The sequence below is a fragment of the Bidens hawaiensis genome, unplaced genomic scaffold (assembly GCF_021521415.1).
Source record: "Bidens hawaiensis isolate Kalapana, Puna unplaced genomic scaffold, B.hawaiensis_p1.1 tig00022513_1, whole genome shotgun sequence".
NCBI lineage: Eukaryota > Viridiplantae > Streptophyta > Magnoliopsida > Asterales > Asteraceae > Bidens > Bidens hawaiensis.
This window is the reverse complement of record NW_027493506.1, coordinates 61,705-82,708: the sequence shown is the minus strand read 5'-3', so window position 1 is coordinate 82,708 and position 21,004 is coordinate 61,705. Positions and strand designations below refer to the sequence as shown.

Here is a 21,004-nt window from a genome sequence, read left to right as displayed (position 1 = left end):
TTTGGGTGCGGGGTTGGGGTTGTTCGTTGTTCGGTTTAAACCGGGAAATCACACATACTGGTATTAGTTTGGTTTTACGGTTGTTTTTATCATAAAATTTAAGTCGGTTGGATGATAGATGTTAAGATTTTTAAAGAAGGAAAAAGATATAGAGACTTTAATGTGGGTGTTTTAGCGTAAGTAAAAATTCTTTTTATATTGTCCAACTGTCTCTTTTAGGCAATCCCTAATCTTCTCTTCCCGCCTCCGTGAAAAGCATGTTTGCTGAAGATGTAGGGCAGGCTCATGGTAGAGATGGATGGAGATGGTTGTCAACGAGCCAGCTTATAACCACCGAAAATATACAAGGAAAATGAGAGACTCCCGCTATAAAACAACTAGCGACCAATGGACAACACATAATAAACTTTATAGAAATGGCATGTAGAGTTACATAAAATCACTACGTGTCCTCAAATCGTACAAGCAATAAACAAAGAAAAAGGTCAACTCGAACACAGGGTGTGATGATCCCTGAGCACTATAATTACTACATTCAATATAGTTAGTTGGGCATTCACTCCTTGCATTTACTTCTACCAAAGCGCTTGCTTTAATCCATAGAAACTTACTCTCACGCGGAAGTCGAGTCACAGAGCCCCTCCTTCTTATGACGAGGCTAACGGTGTGCTTTAGTGTTCATCTCCTAGTAAAGAATCAAAAGCAGGAAGAAGAGAGAAGTCAATTCAATCCAAAGGTTCCATTCACCATCCAGAACCTCTACATTTGCCGCCACCTTTTTGTTCGAGTAAAGCAATTAGCTCTTCGCTGACAACCTCTCCATTGTTCGCTGTCGTCGCCATTTGTGTATTTGACGTTCTTCGCTAAGGTGTTCATCAGTATCACTATTTTCCATGAAATTGTGATACGATTCGTTTTCTTAAACCTACAATTTGATTTATGTATGTTACTATTCATTCGGTGATAAATCTAAATCTAATAATGCAATGGGTATAACTGAATATATTATTTCGCAAACTGCCCCTCATATTATATACCCGAACAACATAATCAACAATCAATTAATATTTGATGCCAAATAACCTTTGTGTGTTTGATTCATTAGATGGATTATGAGGAATTAAAATATATTAAATAAATTAGAATTACCAAATTGTAATATACCAAAGAAATTAGAACTTTGAGATGCATTCAAATTACAGAGCAATCATGAAAAAAGTTGTAATGCATTTTTAGTGGCTTCAAAAGTGGGTAGTGTGGGTGTGGCAGACAACTCATTATCTTAGAGGAATTTGACTGAACTATTTCTTATTTGTTTTTTGATTCCATTCTTAAACAATCATGTTATTAATGAGTTCATATCACAATTGTAACATATTTTGTGAACCAAGCACGTTAGGAATAAAATTCAAATTCCAATTCCAGTTAATTCCGCAAACGAAATGCACCCTTAATGTTAAGATCAGCTTACCTTGTTATATTGTTACAAAAAATATCACCTCCCTCAATAAGAAACTTAGATTAGCAGCAACCAAAAGCAAGCCGACACGTAGGAGAAATCAAGATTTTAAGGGCTGCAAGTTGCAACAACGCTCCGATAATGGCGGCAGAATTTTGAAGTTGGTAAGGGTTTTTTAAGTGATCTCTCACACTATCCAAGCCTATTTGGTGTAAAATTACACTAACCATGGATCTCTTTTATAATTAGATGGTGTATTTTGAACTTGCATAAAGCATACAGTACACCAGAACCGCTACATTAATAAGACCAAACCACAAGTGTCTAGTTATGATGTTAATAATTTAGGTATAAACCATAATATAGTCTAAAAGATCATGACCCTAGTCATTACAAAATGGGCCGAGTTGAAGCTCAGGCTACACAAGCAAGGCACAACTCCTACCTTCTAGTCACCAAAAAGTGGACCGATGAGCGCTGAGCTTCCACCATCGGCTTGCTTTGTAAGCTTCAATCTAGTCTTCTCTACTTTCTAGCCTTTTCCAAGTCAGGAAGATCTGCAAAAAGAAGACCCACATGGCAATCACCAAATTAGCAAGCCCACCATTTGAGCTCAAGGCCCGAAACAAAAGATACCAAAATGGTCCCGTTTCCAAATCCGGCTGAGTCCAAAGACCAACTTGGGGGAAAATATAAATTACCATGGCATGTTAGAAGACTTGAAACCCCCCAAACCAAAGCAAGTTTGGCCGGTTTAAGATCCAAGCGATTCTGTTCGCAGTTCGGTTTTGGTGGTTAACTGTCCGGTCCAGTTTGAAACTTGGAACCGACAATGTAAACCGAAATGGTCGTTTAACCTTTTTTATTATTATATAGTTCTTTTATTAATGAGATATATAGTTATGTATGTGGCTTATGATCATGAAACATCTTTATAATTTTAAAACAGACTAATGATTTAAAAGAAGTACAAAACTCGGTTCAAATCGGTAAAACTGGCGTGCTTGTTTGTCGTTTTCCAAAACTATAGTTACCAGTTCGGCCCAGAATTTTCTTCAAAACCAGCAGTCACTTTTTTTGAGGAGAAAAAAAACCCAAATTAATTTAGTGTTTAGTTTGTTTGTAATCAAATTTAGTCACAGCAGAGTAGAAAAGCAACAGGAAGTAAATAAATAATAAATTAAAACTCACATAGCATGCCATCATCACTACCACTCCCATCATCATCACTAGCGTACTGCAATTGAACAAAACAACAAAATGATTAAGTTGGGTAACAAAACCTTTATGTCTTGTTCTTTTTATTCTAGAAACAAAAGATTTAGAGATCTTCACAATGAGTTTAGATGATACCTTCAAGTCATCATCATCTGTACCTGAAAAAACAAAAGAAAGTTACTTTACATACGAAACAAGAACTTTATATTTCTAAATAAAACAACTACACAACTTTTGCTGATGTCGTGGTAACAGAATTTACCGTTATCCGGCTCGTCATCTTCATCACACCATCTATTCCAGTCAACCTTTATATACGAAGCGGGTTTTTTCTCAGATTTCAAAAGGCGTTTCCACCAACCTTTTTCCTCTTTCTGAACGGTGCAGAGTATATTCCTCAAACCCATTTGCGTTTTGCAGCCCTATTTTTGAAAAATAATGCATAATAAGAGAAATCATAACTAACGGAAAATCACAGTTGGAAAATCAATGAGCTTAGTGCTGACCTCAGGTTGAATTTTCCCATAAAGTTCCAAACTGAACTCAACGGTTTCATCCTTTGACCCGACAGCAGAGAAGTTAAACAAGCCGTTGGGTTCACATTTAACTGAAATGTCTTTTGCATTCGTTAGAGCTATTGTCAAGTAAACCTTATCTGCACGTTGAGCCCAAAGTACCACTGGATGACTTCAAAACACAAAAAACAAAGGTTTCGAATATACATCAACAATGTGCTAATAATTATTATAGAATATAAGTCAACAGTTAATAAAAAATCACCATGAACGCTCACTATTACAATAATAACTTATTAAAAAAACTATCAAGATTTGAGAAAAATGTATGCATACAAAAACACACTTTATGAAACTTCTGGTTTAGCCAAAAAGATAAATCATATATAGCACAAAGTCACAAACAACTCAAATGATGCCAAGATTTAAGAGAATTGCATTTCCCGTATATTTGTATGCATCCCTTCTAAGTTATGTAATGCTGATAGGACTGTCTAAACTGCTTGACGTTCACTAAAAAAATGCTCGTTTGATTTCGGTTCGGTTTGTAAACGAGCCATACACGAGCAAAGGTGCTCGGTTTGGTTGGCTCAAATTATTTCTTTTATTTTTTTAAACCCTTTTGAAATTTCCCTCTCTGTCCTTTCAAAAATGAGTTGTAAACAAGGCGATCGGATCAGTTCGGTTAGTAAACGATCCAAGCAGGAGCAATATTATTCTTATAAACATCAGCTACAGTTACAAAACCCAAATTTGGTGACTTAACAACTACATATGAACTGAATAATGAATTCGAGCTAACAGGCTGCTAACCTAGTTTTACTTATTAGTCGAATTAAGGAATCGTAAACGATAATCAGTGAATTCGTTCAACAATTATACCTGATTTTGCCCAAATTAGACATGCTTCTTCGGTGAAACGACGACGTTAGCAAAAACCTAACGGAAACTGATTCCAGAAGAAAGCTCAAAGTCGTTGGGTGTTCGGGAATACTAATAAATGAGCATTTTTATTTTTAAGTTTTAACCCACACGTTTTATGCTTTCGTTATATGTCACCTTTGGTTTCGGTATTTTTAATGATACGACACCCAACATAATATTTATGCGTGATTTTGATTAGGATGCATTTATAATCCTATGAAGCGTGATTGGTTCAGTATATGTGGTACGTTCAAATGCGTCTGGTTTTTGAGGTGTGGATCTACATATGTCTAAAGGTAATCTTAGTACAGTTTACAACCGATGTGTAGTTTTTATGACTACTTTTCGATTCCCACCGGTCACCGCTTTAATATAATTTAGTACTTGAGTTTAATGGTGATGAATTTATCAAATGGTTTTAATTATAAAACCGAGAGAGTATCTTAGATGAAAGATGCTTAAGCATAGACCTCAACCCTCTAGTTTTGCATTCATTGCATCATCTTTACATTAGTAGTAATCGTATTGTAAGTATCTTTCTATTGTAATTATTTTTCCAACGTATGTTGTATTGCTTAGGGGAGAGGGTGGTAGATGTGATGAAATTTCTCATCATACATCTCACCCAATCAAATGGTGCCACATTACCAACCCTAAATCCATCACATTTGATGGTTTTTTACTAAGGGTGGTGGTGTGGTGTGGTGATGTGTGATGGAATTTTTTTGTTTTTGTTTTGTTTTTTTTACTTAAAGACCCAAAAGAACTCACATATTATTATTATTTCAACTGATCTCTCTCTTTCTCTTCAAACCCACTAACCAACCATGGCCGGCGACGATGGAGGACTTGATAATAATATTAATAATAATAATATTAATACACCACCACCACTAGCAAACGGCGGCGAGTTTCTCCTCCACCTCAACACCCACGTCCTCCGACCACCCAACCACCACCACCACTCCCTCACGACCCCGCCGTCACCGCCGTCTCACCCTTCCCACCACCACCATTCTCTTCCCGCCATACCCTCTTCCCCTCTCCGTCGCCGCCGCAGCATAATAATAATAATAATAATTACTTCAATCGGGGTTAGGGTTTCCAAGCTTTCAACGGTCATCCCCCAACGGATCTATTCCTTGGATTTCACCCCATCACACGCGTGATGGTCATCACGCAAAACCCCTCCTTTAAGCGTGATACACCACCGGCGGCAGTGTGGAGTGAACCCATCACGCATGATGGGCCTTCCTCACGCAGTGCCCCGGGTGGCCTTAGAAAACTGTGAACGGTATCATCACTACATTAAGCATATGCATGTTTCATCGTATGTGTTATTTTTAAATGCAAAATCTAAATCCTTATTACATACTAACATACAAACGGGCTTTTTAAGGGATCCGTCCCCTATCTTTATATTGTTAAGAGTTAGTCGTTAATATTTAATATGATTATTTGTCACGAACACACATTTGGCTAATGGTGCATCATGCATAGATGATCCAACAAAGAAGACATTATGGGATCAAGTTCCACTAAAAGCAATGATGGTTTTAAGGTGTGTATTGAGTCTTGATCGTTCAACAATCAACAATATGAGTATAGACGTTGGCCACGTAATATTGTTTCAGTAGATGATTATTGACCACGGAATTACACATAAGTGTAAACGCACATAAAGTAATACACACATAACTTTCTACGCTCTATATGATCAAATTAACTTTGTCAAAATAATCTAACACCTTTAGTATAAAACCATTAATTTGGTCCTTAACCAGTTAAACTTACACCAAGACTGTACATATCGTAATGGAAACGTTTTGACATTATATATACGGAGGAGTTACCAAATATTAAAAATGTTTCTTTGAAACCATTGAGAAGTACATGGTTTTCTTTCTTTCTTTCTTTTTTTTTTTTTTTGCCTTTTTTTATAGATATTATATCTTGGACAATTTTTAAAATTTCTATATACATACAAAGGAAGGGGAAGATTAACGTACAAATGAAATTAACGTGCTAAACGTTAGAATCAAGTAGAGTAATTATATATACAAGTAGAGTAATTCTGTAATTGCATCATAGAGTAATGTCATAGAGTAATGTCATAATTACTCTACTTATATATATAATTACTCTACTTGATTCTCACGCTTAGCGCGTTAATTTCATTTGTATTTGATCCAAACCCTACTTAGGAAAACCATCACGTCTAACATTTTAATGATTAAAATTGCAACGTCACTATTTGAGTTTGTTTATTATTACGGTAAATCTTTACTCCAGTTTAAATCAAGAAAATTTATGTGATATATTTCCAATTTCTAAACAAAAATTATCATAGTGTTGTTTGTTTAAAATTGAAAAAAAAAATTGTATTCGTAATTAAGGTTTTATTAACAATATTAAAAGAGATTTTCGAGGGTAATTGTGTTCTACAATATGTATGTTGAATTCACTTAAATTCATCTTATGTTTCTTTGTAAGGAAAATTGTTTTTAAATACTCTCAACTATGCTCTATTGGCAAATAATAGGCCCAACTTTACATTTGGCTGGTGGTGGTCCCAACTAAATATGTATTTGTTTTTAACGGTCTGTGACTAACGGATGGTTAACTCCGTTAATATGATGCTTATGTGGCACGTCTAGTTGTCAAAATTTGCTTATGTGGCAGCTTATGTGGCAAAACATCATTTTTTATTACTCTCTCTCTCTCCCTCCCGTAAAGCACAGTTACCACCACCATTGTGTTCTCAAACCTGCAACAATCACCCCAAAATCAAGCACACAACAATCGCCCCTAAAATGAGCCATCTGCTTCCGATCAACCCTAACACGCCGGTAATCAAGTTTCATATCCAAATCCATATCTGATGTTCGATTCATCTCATAAACTAATTCTATCGGGGATTGTCTCTCGAACTTGAAATTGAAACCACGGGAAGAACGGTGACACGATGGTGATGAGTTGAATTGAAATTGAATATAAATTTGTTAGCCATAGATACATGACGCACATCTTTTGTTGAGCTATATGTGGGTTCAATGGAATGGCTAAGTAAAAGTAAGCATTAGGGTTTGAAAGGTTCTAACCATCACCACTGGGTCGGATAGAGATTAGGTCTTGTCGGAGAAGGTGGTGGAGTCTCGTGCGGAGAAGGAAGTGATAGCGGCGGCGGTACTGGACATAGAAGAAAGGGGTGATGGGAGGGAGTTGTTGTGCTGCAAGAGATGGTGAGTTGTGGTGGAGGTGGGTGGTGGCCAACAATGATGGTGACTGTGGTGGAGGTGGGTAGCGGCCGACAACGATGGTAGACTGAGGTGGGTGGCTGCCGGAAGTGTTGTTGCTGCAAGAGAGAAAACATTTAGATTATTATTATTATTATGCCTTGTTGCCATGTAAGCCGCCACATAAGCAAATTTTGACAACTAGACGTGCCACATAAGCATCATATAACGGAGTTAACTATCCGTTAGTCGCGGACCGTTGAAAACAAATACATATTTAGTTGGGACCGCCACCAGCCAAGTGCAAAGTTAGGCCTGTTATTTGCAAATAGAGCATAGTTAGGATTATTTAAAACCAATTTTCCTTCTTATAACATTAACAAAATGAAAATATAAGATTACTAAAATATAATTTACTGATTAATGTACATAAAAGGGACCATATCAAGGTCTGGTGACAGATGACAAGAACAATGAAGATTTGTTATGAATTTAAGTGAATTCAACATACATACATTATAATCACTAGTCATATGTTTGTAAACGCGTCACACAAGGGAGGCGCATACTAAACTGAAAAATAAAACATTACATATTTTGCTACTTAACTCAGTTATTACATTTGAATTAATTTAAACTTAAAAATATTAACGATGTAAAGTCATCAAAGCACATGGTATTTAAGTGTATGAAGCACCCTAAATCAAATTTATGAAAATGGTTTTCGTATATGGGCCCTACAAAACTCGTGAGATACCGCCCTTGTCCATGGGTTGTGGCTTATTCGAACTTTATCTCCATCACCACCCTTGTATGAAAAGTTGTCACATAGTCAAGGACGTCGCGTCGATCGCCCCTTATGGATATGGGATGGAGTCTAATATCAATCATTAAGAAAGAAAATATCTTGTTGACTAAATAATGCTAATAGTTGGTAAATATGAGAGTTTAAACAACTTTTATCACTTTTAATTTTAAAATTTATTTTCTTCGTCTTACATAGCTTGAGTCATGACTCATGAGTGAAACATCATACTAAGCATGTTAAGTTATGTGCATGTTTTATATATACATTTAAAATTGAGACGTTCAAGTGAAGCTAGAGCTAAAATAAAAAAAATTATAATCTCGTATTATCTGCTTTATGTTCTTTAGTATCATGTTAATTGGTTATGCGTGTAAAAGTCGGCTTAAGACATTAAATTTTTTTATGTTTTTTAGTGGTCAACCTTTTGTAATCAGGATTTCAATTAAAAGGGATTCGGGATGAATTCGGTGGTCTCCAATTATGTCTAGAGGTAATAACATTTGTAATCACAAAGGCGTTATTCTTCTAATAAATCGTGGCCTAGTAGAGTTGGTTATCATTGTGTCAAGTTTTACATATGCTTAAAGATAATCTTTATTTGAGTATAGAACATAGTTTTCTGTGTGAGATCGATCTATCACAAGGCTATGCATACTATGCATCATAAACCCACTATCTTTGAGTGACCATAAAACTAAATATCTTGTAGCCCATTTAGATCTTATAGTCACAATTAAAGATGATTGTGTCTTTCTATTCTAATGTCTCTATGAGGCTATTATAATTAATTTTTTTGCAAATCAATATCTAACCAGATCAATAAAATTGTAAAAATATCAAGAATGACAACGAAACAAAGTTGTTTGAGAAATCAATGTGGGTGTTTTTTAAGAACACGTGTATTATTTTTTATAAAACTTCACATGTTTACACTATAAAACAAACTGACATGGATGAGAGAAAACATAAGCGTGTAATTAGTATTATCATGTCTCTTATGCCACTTATATTTATTAAAATGATTCTCTTTAACTTGGCTCGCTATTGTTGGAGTGTGTTGTTATAGTATGTTAGATCACACATATTACAATGATTCTCTTCGTAAACACCGAATTCTCTTTATTAAAATGATTCTCTTCGTAAACACCGAATTCTCAGCAATATTTATTGAACTTCTGTGTTGTATAGTTCAGGATATGCTTATCTAGGCTTTAATATGAAAGTATAAGTGGAAATGCGCATCTTATATATGTGTATAATTTTTTAACTATAAATATTGTTAGGTTTGTTAAGGCCTTCCGGACATGCTCAAGTTGGGCTCATGTAAACGTTTCTTTGAAACTAGGTTATAAACTCTAATTAGGCCTCTATAGACTATGTATGTACCTATGACCTATCTCTGGTATTGTACATGTAAATGCAGGTTGTCTTGACCAAACTATACAAATCTCGTGTTCTTATTATACTTAGAGTTAAATGTTATTTTAGTACATGTGGTTTGGCAAACTACGCAACTTTAGTACATATTCTTTATTTTGTGCAAATGGCTACCTTAGTTTTAAAAAACTTGCATATTTAATACTCTTTTTCAAACCCCGTTTATTTTTTCTGTTAAGTTAGGGTTAATTTGATAACTTTGTTATTTTCTTTTCTTTTTTACGCTTATATCTTGTAAACCCTAAATCCCCAAATCATAACATCAAAATCCAAATCCTAAATCCCCAAATATCATAAAAATTCAAACCTTATGATGATATGGAGAAATGGTTTGGGGATTTAGGATTTGGATTTTGATGTTATGATTTGTGGATTTCGTGTTTACAAGATATAAGCGTTTAGAAGAAAAGAAAAAAACAAAGAAAATAACGAAGTTACCAAATTATCTCTAACTTAACGGAAAAAATAGACGGGGTTAGAAAAAGTACTAAAAATGCAACTTTTTTGAAACTGAGGTAGCCATTTGCACAAAATAAAGAATATTAACTAAAGTTGCGTAGTTGGCCAAACCATATGTACTAAAATGACACTTAACTCTTTTACTTATTTCGTTTGTATGTGATTGTTTATTCCGCTGCATACTAGCTTTCTCATATCGAACCTAACATATATCTACAAGGCGTACCTTACAACTGTTTGTACAAAAACCGTTAGTAATTTGTTAATAGAACCCATTGTATTAATCTATCAAATCGATCTATTGAATCTGTGAACAAGATATATTGTTCCCGTTTTTTTAGTCGTTAAAAGATATTTTATTGTTTAAATTCAACTTTATACATCAAACCAACTAGTATCTAATAGAGTTGCTAGTGTTATACCAATACATAATTGATTATAATATTTGTAGGGCAAAGATTATAGCTCATTGTTTTACTTTCCACTTGCGGAACCCCACTAATGAAGCCCTCTACACGGCAGCACGGGAACCATTCCAACAAAGCATGCTTTTCTCTTTATGGGCCAACTAGTTCTTTAATTTTTCATTAATAAATACCATGCATGATTTATGAATATAAAATGTATAACCACAAGGTTTTTAAACTATTAACGCAAAGTTTGAGATGATATAAAGACCATTTTTTTAAATCTTTTCAATAAAATATGCTACTTATAGCTATGTAAATTGTAATAAAGTAACAAGTCATTAAGTTAAGTAAAATAAGTGGTTGTTTGATAGCCTTGTAACTTTATTTCTGAATTTGTAAGAGGTAACTATTAAGATGTTACGTTTTAACCATTCAGACTTAAGGTTACCTCTTAATCATTAAGATGTTATGAACCATTAACATGTAGTCTCTTAATGACTATTAGAGTGTACATGAAGCGGTATATCCATTTTCTTTACCTAAAGCGGAGCGGACCATATATATATCTCAAACGAATTGCAAATTCTGAGCTCCAGTCAATGATTTTACGATCATGCAACAAGTCACACAAACCAATAAGAGTGTAAGCAAACCGTTTAACCTAGTTTTACGAAACCGTAAACCGTGTAGTATAAATCTTAAAGCCGATGCAATTGATATATTTGTTTGAGAGTGAACTGCAGTTTTTGTCTCTGTGGTTTGTCTAAATATGCGATTTTAGTCCAATATTTTTAAATTTGTGATTTTCGTCCCATGGTTTCATTTCACTTGCAATTAAACCCGACTTCACTATCTCCGTTAAGCCTGGTCGTTAAACCCATCAGTGTGCCCTTCATGTGAGTGACAATTTTGTCTTATTCTACCCAAATGCACCTCAGTCCCTCATGTGAGGGGGATTACGAATTAGAGTCGGGGTTTACGTGGCTGTGAACAGAACAAAATATTATTAAACTTGTTATGGATATATGGAGAATTAGATGTGAAGTATTTTAAAAGAGAGAACGAATTTTAGGTGTTATAATCATCTCAGCTAAATTATATGAATGTGAATAAAGATTCACTTGTAATTTGTAAATGGTCTTATAGTTTTGAATTACCTTTAAAAGTTCATTTAAGTATTTAGATATTCAAAAATGAAAATCCTATACAAAAGTTAAAAATCAATTTAAGAAAACAAAAAGACTTATTATAACTTCAAATCATAACTTAAGTTAATGTCATATAAATTGGATGTAGGGTTCAACCCTCACTATTACCACTTTATATGGAAGATATATATGAGGGATGACCCTGACTTGCCAGAGTTCGAGTCTTGATCTCACCCGGTTTTACCGGCTCCTTGCTGTCGTGCCGTTTGAAATTGGTTTGAGATCTATATGGTACTCGTGGTTGGCTCGGGCTACCTTTAACCAAAGAAATCCACGTATGAAATACCCGACATTACTTAGTTGTTCTTTCAAAAAAAAAGAAAAAAGAAAAAAAAACATAACTTAAGTTAATGTGAGAGCAAATTGTTTTGGGCCCTTGGCATTTCCGCATGTAGAAACCACCTTGACTAAAAGTCCCTTTGGGGCCCACCAATAGAATCTTTCTTGAGCCATGCTTCCCCTTTTCATACAAATAGATATTATGTTATATCAAATTTAAACAAGTGTCATCAAAACCGTTACGACTTACGACTTCACACATTTAGCTATTATAAACTGGCCGGTTCGTTATAAAAAAACCGGTGGATAGCCTTAGGTTCCCATCTGGGCAAGTACACATCGTAAATAAGAATCTGAAGAAACACTAAGTGACCCGGTACAGATTATAGATAATCTGGGGGTTAAGTAATGTTTCCCACGGATGAGGTCTAGCTGAGAAGGCTGTTCTTCAGGAGACCTGCAAAACAAACACCGTAAGCTCGTCACTGAGAAGGGGGGGGGGGGTTCCTCCTTGTGACCACCCTCCGGCGTGAGAATCAGACTAGGTTGCTCTGAATATAAGTGTATATTAAGAGATTGCTAGATAACTGGATAGCAGATGATCTTACCATTCCAAGATGTTGGAGTATTTATAGCCGAAGGTAGGTTTCCTAGAAGGTACAGCCGGCTGAATAGTATTCCTGTTCTACCAACAGTGGACTATGCACAGGCCATACTGGTTGGTGGATAGATTACGGCCAACAGTAACTATGTCGGCTGCACTATTTCTCCAACTGTAGATTATGCACGTCCTACCTACTGTGGATTATACGCAGGCCATGCTGGTTGGTGAATAGGTTACGGCCAACAGTAACACTATTTCACCAACTGTAGGCTGCGCACGCCCTACAGTAAGGGTTGGTGAGTAGGCAGCGGCTAATAGTGACAAACAGTACTAGAGGGTGCTCCTCCTCGCACTGTTGTCGGTGAGCTGTCACCCTGTGATTGGCTCATGGGTTGTTCTGGTCAGATCGTCTGTCCTATCCATACCTTGGTAGGTATAGTACAGAAGATCTTTCAGAATCATACAGACTGGCTCATTTAGGCGGGATTGTTCCCGCCTTGCTCATTCCTTCATGTGACTACTGAAGTATCTATTGTCTTGTGCGTGTAGCCCTGCTGTCCGCGGGTAGCCTTCCCTGATGGCTTGTATCCGCAACTGCGGGAACAGGCGGGGTACTTCACCATTGGGAGGCTTTCCCTGCGTGTACAGCTTGCGTACTGCGCGTAAGGTTCTATGAGCATGGTGGGTCCTGCGGGAGCAGATGGTCTTTGCGCAGACGTCCCTGTTTAAGGTGAGTCTTGCGGGACCAACTGGGCTCTGCTGGGACCTACCTCTTCAAGTCCCCCCAGTCCAATGTTCTTCTCATGAATGTTCAATAAAGTGAGGTGAACTTTTGGACTTTAAGCAAGGGGTTTTGAAAAGGTTTTTAGTTTTAAGGTTCTCCGTGGGGATTCTTCCCGCGGATTTCCTAATGTCACTTGCAAAAATTCCCGATTTTTTTGCTTGATCTTTGGGTATGATGCGGGTAGGTATGTAACCTTCTCGCAAGTCAGGAGCGTTGAGTCTCACTTGTGTGGATTCTCCTTGAGGTTTTAGTGGTTTTGAACATAGTGATCAATTATGTTTAAACCACCAATTCCATCCTGGAGCCTCAAAACAATGTATTTCTCGACGTTCCCGCTATGCGGGGATGTTATTTCCGTTTCCACAAGCATTGCCCAAAAGATCCTTCTTGGTTTCAATTCCCTGCGGAGCGCTAGGTATGTGAAGGGTTTTGCCTTGACACTGTACCCGCGCTCGTCTTACAGTTACTTTACTTTCAAGGTACCTCTGGCGTCAATTCCCTGCGGGTGCTAGGTATGTGAAGGGTTTTGCCTTAACACTGTACCCGCATCCGTCTTATGGTTACTTGGTTGCCAAGGTAAGGGGTATTTTCCCGCTTACTTTTGAATCTTTTTGAATTTTGAATTTTGAAATTCGAAAGGTTGGTAAGGATAAGAACAGTCCAGACATCTGAAACGTCGTGCGACGGTTTCTTCTGACTGTGTCAGGACGTGCAGGAAGTTATGGTGACGTGACAGAACATGGTCATTCCAGTCGCTTTTTCAGGCGCGTGGGCACGATTTTTCGGGCGCGTGGCCGCGAAATTACTGGCACGCGTCCTGTCAACAGCTGTTGCCAGTTTGCTTTTTGCCACGTGTCATAGTTTCATTGCACCTTCGATTTCTCTCTCCTCCGCATTAAATTCACCGCATTAATTGCGATTACTATATAAAGGGGGAGAGGGTTATTTGCAATTCACACTTTCCACTCTTCTCTTCATCTTTAAGGCGATTTCCGGCGAATACTCCTTTATTTAATCGAGCATTCTCTCGAAATCGTTTTCTTCTTCCTCTGCAAGATGTCTTCACGTGATGCTGAAGCTGTGGCCGACGACAGGAGTACTGCTGGCGAGTGCCAGTGTGCTCTGCCCGGCGATCAGTACCGGTATGTTGTCAGGAAGTTCATGCTCGATCCCCTCGAGCCTGAGTTTCCTTAATCCCACCAGACCGTGTACGATGCCCCCAGAGGCAAGATCGGGGTTTATGCTGCGTTTTTTGTCTATGGGAATCTTAGATTCCCATTGACAAAATTTGTTTACCGTGTCCTTGAGAGGCACGGTGTTCATTTGACCGAGCTGCACCCCATGGCGATCGCCAAGATTCGCCATTTTGAGTGGGTGTGCCGGATTTTGGGCATCGAGCCCCATGTGGACCGCCTGATGACCTTCTATACCTGGAGGTGCATCCAGGGGTGGTACACCCTGACGACCCGCATTAAGGGTCTGAAGATTTGCGACACCGAGCGCAGTCTTCGCGCGTGGAAGCAGGAATTCTTCGACATTTCTGCCCGCGCCATCCCCCTTGCCATGAAGTTTAAAAATGGCCAAGCGATACCGAGCCTTCACGCCCCCAACTACCAGGAGGCGGAATGGTTTTCGAAGATATCCCGGATCCAATCTCCGGTTTACCGGTTTGCGGAATCCGGGATGGTTATGTTAGGGATGAGCCGGGTGTGGAAAGATGCGTCTCAGGTTCCCATCCTTCTCGAATACGGTTTGAACTCTATTCCCTATGGTATGTCTTGTCTTTCTTTTTGATACAAGTTTGTCTTCTAACTGTTTCTTTTCTTTCAGAGGGAAATAATTTGGAGTCGCTTCTGTTCCCGCGGGAAACCGACGGTCCCGCGCGGATGGGTACTCGTGCTCTGGACGAGGGCGAGTTGCCCATCCTGGAGCAAACGGCGGATCGTTTTGTGGAGGTCTATCCGCTGGGCCACGAGATCCTGAGCCACCGGCGGCCAGGTAAGGCGATATTCTTTCCTCAATCCCTCAATGCTGTACCCGCTGTTGGAATTCTTGACCTGTCTTCTTCTGAGGAATCCTCAGATGCTCCTCCACTGGTGCGGAAGAAGAAAGCTGCAGCCGGCGGGAAAGGGAAGGAGAAGGCCTCCACGGCTGGTCCGGTGGTTCTATCTGACTCGGAGTCAGATAGTGAAGAGGTGGCGGGGAAGCCCGGTGGTGAGAAGACCACTGCTCCGGAGGCTACGACCGTTACCTCCGGAGAACCGACGAAGACGACGGTGACCGGTACCAAGAGGCCGGCTCCATCGGGTTCCTCCCCGCCCGTCCGTACGTTCAGGGTCAAGAAAACCCGTAAGTACAATCATAGTTGTCTTTGTAGATTTATTACTTCATAAATTTATCAAACACTTTCTTCTTTATGCAGGCGTGGATGTTGACGCACTCCGGGGTGAAACGCAGGGGAGTACCTCCCCGCCAATGACGGTAGGCTCGGTCAGCCTTCCTGAGGCATCGACCCAGGCGCCTGCGCCTGCATCCGCTGGTCCAGTTGCTCATTCCTTTGAGCCAACTGTTCCGGCCGAGATGACGTCACCGCCGGCCGTGAGTGCGATTTTTACAGCATCCTTCACGGAGCCGGCGGTTACTGCTGCTGATGAGGCGGCGACCGCGGCGGCGACCACAACGGCGACCACGGCGGCTGCCACCATGCCCGCGCCACCGGCACCGACGGCCGGACCATCAGGTACGCGCAGGGCTTCCCGCCGATCTTTGCTACCTTCCCGTCTGCCTGACCTGTTGGATGGATTTCCTTTAGGTTCAGGTGATGGGTTTGGCGGCTATCGGCCTGTCATTGACCCTACAGGTGCGTAGGGTTCCTTTCTTTTTCCCTTATGTTTTTTATCATCTTTTCCTTACTGCTTTTGTTTCTTTTGCAGTGTCGGATTCCAATGAAGTGTATGTTCCACGATGGAACATTCGCCGAGGAACAACCCTTCGCACACCTGTGGAGTGCGTGGACTGGGCTCGCCACGCTGCTCCCCCGGGTGCGTTGGGGGAAGCCATGGTTAGCTACCAGGAGGGTAGGCTAACCAATGAGCTTCGGGTTCTCCAGGCCCGGATGCAGCCGCGCGTCGAGCTGCTTTGTCGTGAAAACGACAAGTTGAAAGCAGCTCGCGCCAAGGACGTATCTGAGGCGCGTGCTCTTCGGGAGGAGAACCAACAGCTGGCGGCAGCTGCCGCCGACAAGGAGAAGGCCTTCAAGGCCCTCGAGGTTGAAGTTCAGGCGCGACTCGAGGCCCGCTCCAAGGCTGCCCAAGCTGTGAATGAACAGCTTCGGCTGGCCAGGGAGACTGCGCGAAACGCAACCGAGAGGGCTGGCAAGGCTGAAGCCGTTGCTGAGCCTTTGCGTGTGGAGAATGAGGAGCTCAAGGCCAAATTAGAGGCTCTCCAACGCGCTCATGATGCCTTGGCAATGGAAGATGCCAAGAAACTCCAGGAAATCCTGGACCAGAGGGGGGTGCTTGACCACACCGAGCGGAAGCTTAAGGGCGTCGAAGAGGCTGCCGCAAAGGAAGTTTTACTTGCCAACCTTAACAAGAGCGAAGCCGAACGCGCCCATAACGAAGCTCAAGCTGCCCTCCAATGGCTTCTTCGAGAAGCGTTGCCTCAGGTATGTTTAGCTTTGTCCTCACGCTTTTCTCTGTAAGAGAAAAGGTTCTAATACTTTGTATTTTTTCTTTGTAGGTTGTGCGTCGGGTCTTTTCAGAGACCTCTTACGATGATGCTATGAGCGCAGCCCTCAACGCTTCTCATGAGGATGGGGAAAAGGCCGGCTTCTTGCTTGGTCTAGGGTTTGTTGAGAAAGGCGTCCCGCCTTCCAACTTCCCTTTGTTCAATGTGGATACCGAAGCCATTTACGACCAAGCATTGAACCAATACGCCGCCTTCCCGCATCCAGTGGTGGAAAAGGTGGACGAAGTAGCTGTTGCTGATGATGGGTTAGCTGTCCTCAAAGCTTTCCTCGAACCACCCCGTTCTTCTGACGGAGCGGGTCCAAGTGGAAGCGGCCCTGAAGCTTGACCCTGAAGATCCCTTTCCATTGCTAAGATAAACTTGTATAGATTTACTCTTTTAGGCGGGTAGTAACCCGGCCATTCTTGTAATATATCATTGAAATATAAATCTTTTTGTGGATAAGATTGTTATTTCCTTCTTTGGATTCCTTGCTTTATAAACTCATGACTTAGTTTAAGTTAGCAATTTTCCAAGTGTTTTAGAATAAGTTAACCTGTTGAACGTGGTTGATGATGGGTTAAAGTTTCGCTTCCTCTTTCGTGATTGTGCGGGTAGAACCGTCACTTGCACTTGGTAGGATGGCTAAACTTTAACCTTCATCTGACCTGCGTGTAGGTTTTCCTCATTTTTCCTCGAAATTTCTAAGTATTTAGGATAAGTTAACCTTTGAACGTGGTTGATAGTGGGTTAAAGTTTTGCTTCCTCTTTCGTGATTGTGCGGGTAGAACCGTCACTTGCACTTGGTAGGATGGCTAAACTTTACCCATACCTGACCTGCGTGTAGGTTTTCCTTATCCTTTTTTTTTTTTTAGGATAACCTTTGAACGTGGTAGATGATAGTTTGAAGTTTTGCTTCCTTATTTGTGATTGTGCGGATAAGACCGTCACTTGCACTTACAAAGATGGCTAAACTTTACTTACATCATACCTGCGTGTAGGTTTCCCTTATTTTTAACGTTGTGTTTATGCGGGTTTTGCCGCCTTCCACACGCAACGACTTACTTCTCCCCATTTATGCGGTAAATACCGGCACCAGTGTGGAGTTCATAAGGATAAAGGTAAACACATTATGAAAGGAGAATCATTTCCATTAGAAGTGGCTCTTGGCCTTTTCTTTACAAGTTTTGGAATTGATCTACATATAACATTTGCGTAATTGAGCTCCATTCCATGTTCTTGGGATGGGAGTGCCATCGAGCCTTTCGAGCCGGTATGCGCCCTTTCCCAGAACCTGTTTGATAACGTATGGCCCTTCCCAGACCGGGGCCAACTTTCCTGGGCGTTCTTGGTTCGAAGCCTCGTTGTTACGCAGTATGTAGTCTCCTTCCTTGAAGTTGCAGAGTTTTACCCGCGTGTTGTAGTACTTTTGCATTTGTCGTTTGTAGTTCTCTTCACGCACTGCGGCTAAGTCTCTGCGTTCCTCGGTTAGCATAAGATCTAACCGTCTTTCCGCATCATTGTCGTCTGGCTGACTCAAGACCCTTGGTGAGGGTAGACCAATTTCGACCGGGACCATGGCTTCAGTGCCATAAGTGAGGCTGAACGGGGTTTCTCCCGTACTGGCCTTCTTCAACGTTCTGTTTGCCCAAAGGACGTGCGGAAGCTCGTCCACCCAGCCGGATCTGTGTTTCAAGAGTCTTTTCTTTATGCCTTCGACGATGCTTTTATTTGCTCTTTCCACCTCACCATTTCCTTGCGGGTGTGCCACTGAGGTAAAGGTGTGGGTGATTTGAAGTTCTTTTAGCCACTGTTGTAGCTTTTTGTCAGCAAAGTTGGTGCCGTTATCGCTCACCAAATTCTGTGGAAGTCCAAAACGACAAATTATAAATTCCCAAATAAATTTTTTGATATGCTTTGCGGTTGTTTGGGCTAAAGGTTTTGCTTCTATCCACTTGGTGAAGTAGTCGATGGCTACCACTAGGAACTGAACATTTCCTGCTGCTGTAGGAAATGGGCATGTCACATCGATGGCCCACTTCTGAAATGGCCACGAAGAAGTGACTGGAACCAGTTCGTTTTTCGGGCGATGCGTGTTAGGTGCGTAAAGCTGGCAAGACCTGCATTTTCTGATGTATGCCTGTGCATCCGTATGCATCCCCGGCCAAAAGTATCCCGCGTTGTTTAGCTTGGCTACAACAGCGCGGGGACCTGCGTGTACCCCACAGATGCCTTCGTGTACTTCCCTTAGGAGGTAGTCGGCATCTTGGTTGTCCACGCATCTCAAGAGTGGGCCAAGAAAGTTACGTCTGTAAAGGATGTCATTGACGAGTTGATAATTCAGTGCTTTACAGCGTAGTTTTCTTGCCTGTGTTTTTGACTCTGGTAGTATTCCTGCTGCAAGGTAATTTATTATTGGTGTCATCCACGTTTCTGTACTGGTTTGGATGACACAAATTTCCTTGTGCGGGACTGATGGCGCTTCGAGGAGTTCAATGCGGATGTCCTTTCCCAGGTGGGTGAAGGCTAGTGATGCAAGCTTGCTTAACGCATCCGCAGATTTGTTTTCGCTGCGCTTGACATGTATGACTTTACAATCACTAAAATCACGCATAAGGGTTTTTGCCTGGGCGAGGTACAGGGCCATGGTGTCGTTCACAGCCGTGTATGTTCCATTTATTTGGTTGGCCACCAGCATGGAATCCACGTGGGCTTCCAAGTTTTTCACTCCCATCTTACGCGCAATTCTCAAACCGGCCAAGAATGCTTCATATTCGGCTTCGTTATTCGTACTTGGAAAGTCCAGCCGAATAGCGTAAGTATATTCTTGGCCCGCTGGGTTGGTTAATTTTAACCCTGCGCCTGAACCCTCGTTACTGGCTGCTCCATCAGTGTAGAGTCGCCAGACATCATTGACGTCCTGTGCTGGGGAGGGTTGAGCCTCCTCCTGGCACTCTTTTTCCCGCGAAGCGGGGACTTCTGCAATAAAATCGGCCAAGACCTGGCCCTTTATGGCTGGTCTTGGCTTGTACTTAATTGCATATTCTCCCAATTCAATTGCCCATTTGGCTAGACGTCCCGATAATTCGGGTTTGCCTAGAACATTTGAGAGTTTGAAGTTGGTGAGAATGGTGATTGGGTGGCCCTGGAAATATCGTCTTAACCTGCGTGAAGCGTGTATAAGTGCTAAGACTAATTTTTCAAGGGTAGAGTACCGGGTTTCTACGTCTGTTAGTACACGGCTAACATAATAGATTGGCATCTGGATGCCCTTTCGTTCTACTAGCAGGACTGCCCCGGTTGCTCTATCTGTTGCGGAAAGGTATAGGATTAACTCCTCTCCCGCTTGTGGTGCTGTAAGTGTTGGGAGTTCGATCAGGCGTGACCGAATCTCCTGAAAAGCTGCTTCCGCTTCTGGTGTCCAGCGGAAGTGCGTTTTCTTCAAGCAGTTTCTCAGTGTTGACACGAAAGGAAACGACTTATCCGCATGGTTTGCCAAGAAGCGATTAAGTGCGACTAGTCGCCCATTCAGTGTCTGAGCCTGTTTGATGGTGGTAGGTGATTCCATTTTAACAATGGCTTCGACCTTTTCAGGGTTCGCTCTAAAGCCATCTTTAGTAACAATGACTCCCAAGAACTTCCCTTCTTCCATCCCAAATGAACACTTGCTCGGGTTGAGCTTCATGTTTATCTTTCGGAGCGTGTTGAAAGTTTCTTCAATGTCTTTCAACATCGCCTCAGGCTCGAGGCTTTTGATGACCAAATCATCCATATAGACTTCCAAGTTTCTCCCTATTTGGGCATGAAACTCTTTGTCCATTAGTCGTTGGTACGTGGACCCTGCATTCTTAAGTCCGAATGGCATCATTTTATAACAAAATGTACCATCGGGCGTCCGAAATGCGGTTTTGTCCTGGTCATCAATGGCCATGTG

The 21,004-nt window shown here is 40.8% G+C and overlaps 1 protein-coding gene across 1 annotated transcript; it reads right to left on the bottom strand.

Moving 5' to 3' along the window:
* Window positions 1–1,724: 1,724 nt before the first annotated feature.
* Window positions 1,725–4,097, bottom strand: LOC143565721 (co-chaperone protein p23-2-like). Its single transcript, XM_077052606.1, has 6 exons — window positions 4,075–4,097; window positions 3,184–3,364; window positions 2,940–3,099; window positions 2,813–2,835; window positions 2,651–2,696; window positions 1,725–2,016 (listed from the first exon to the last, which is right to left on the bottom strand). Exons 1-6 carry the CDS (start codon window positions 4,095–4,097, stop codon window positions 1,985–1,987), a joined length of 465 nt encoding a protein of 154 aa, XP_076908721.1. The 3' UTR covers window positions 1,725–1,984.
* Window positions 4,098–21,004: the final 16,907 nt, after the last annotated feature.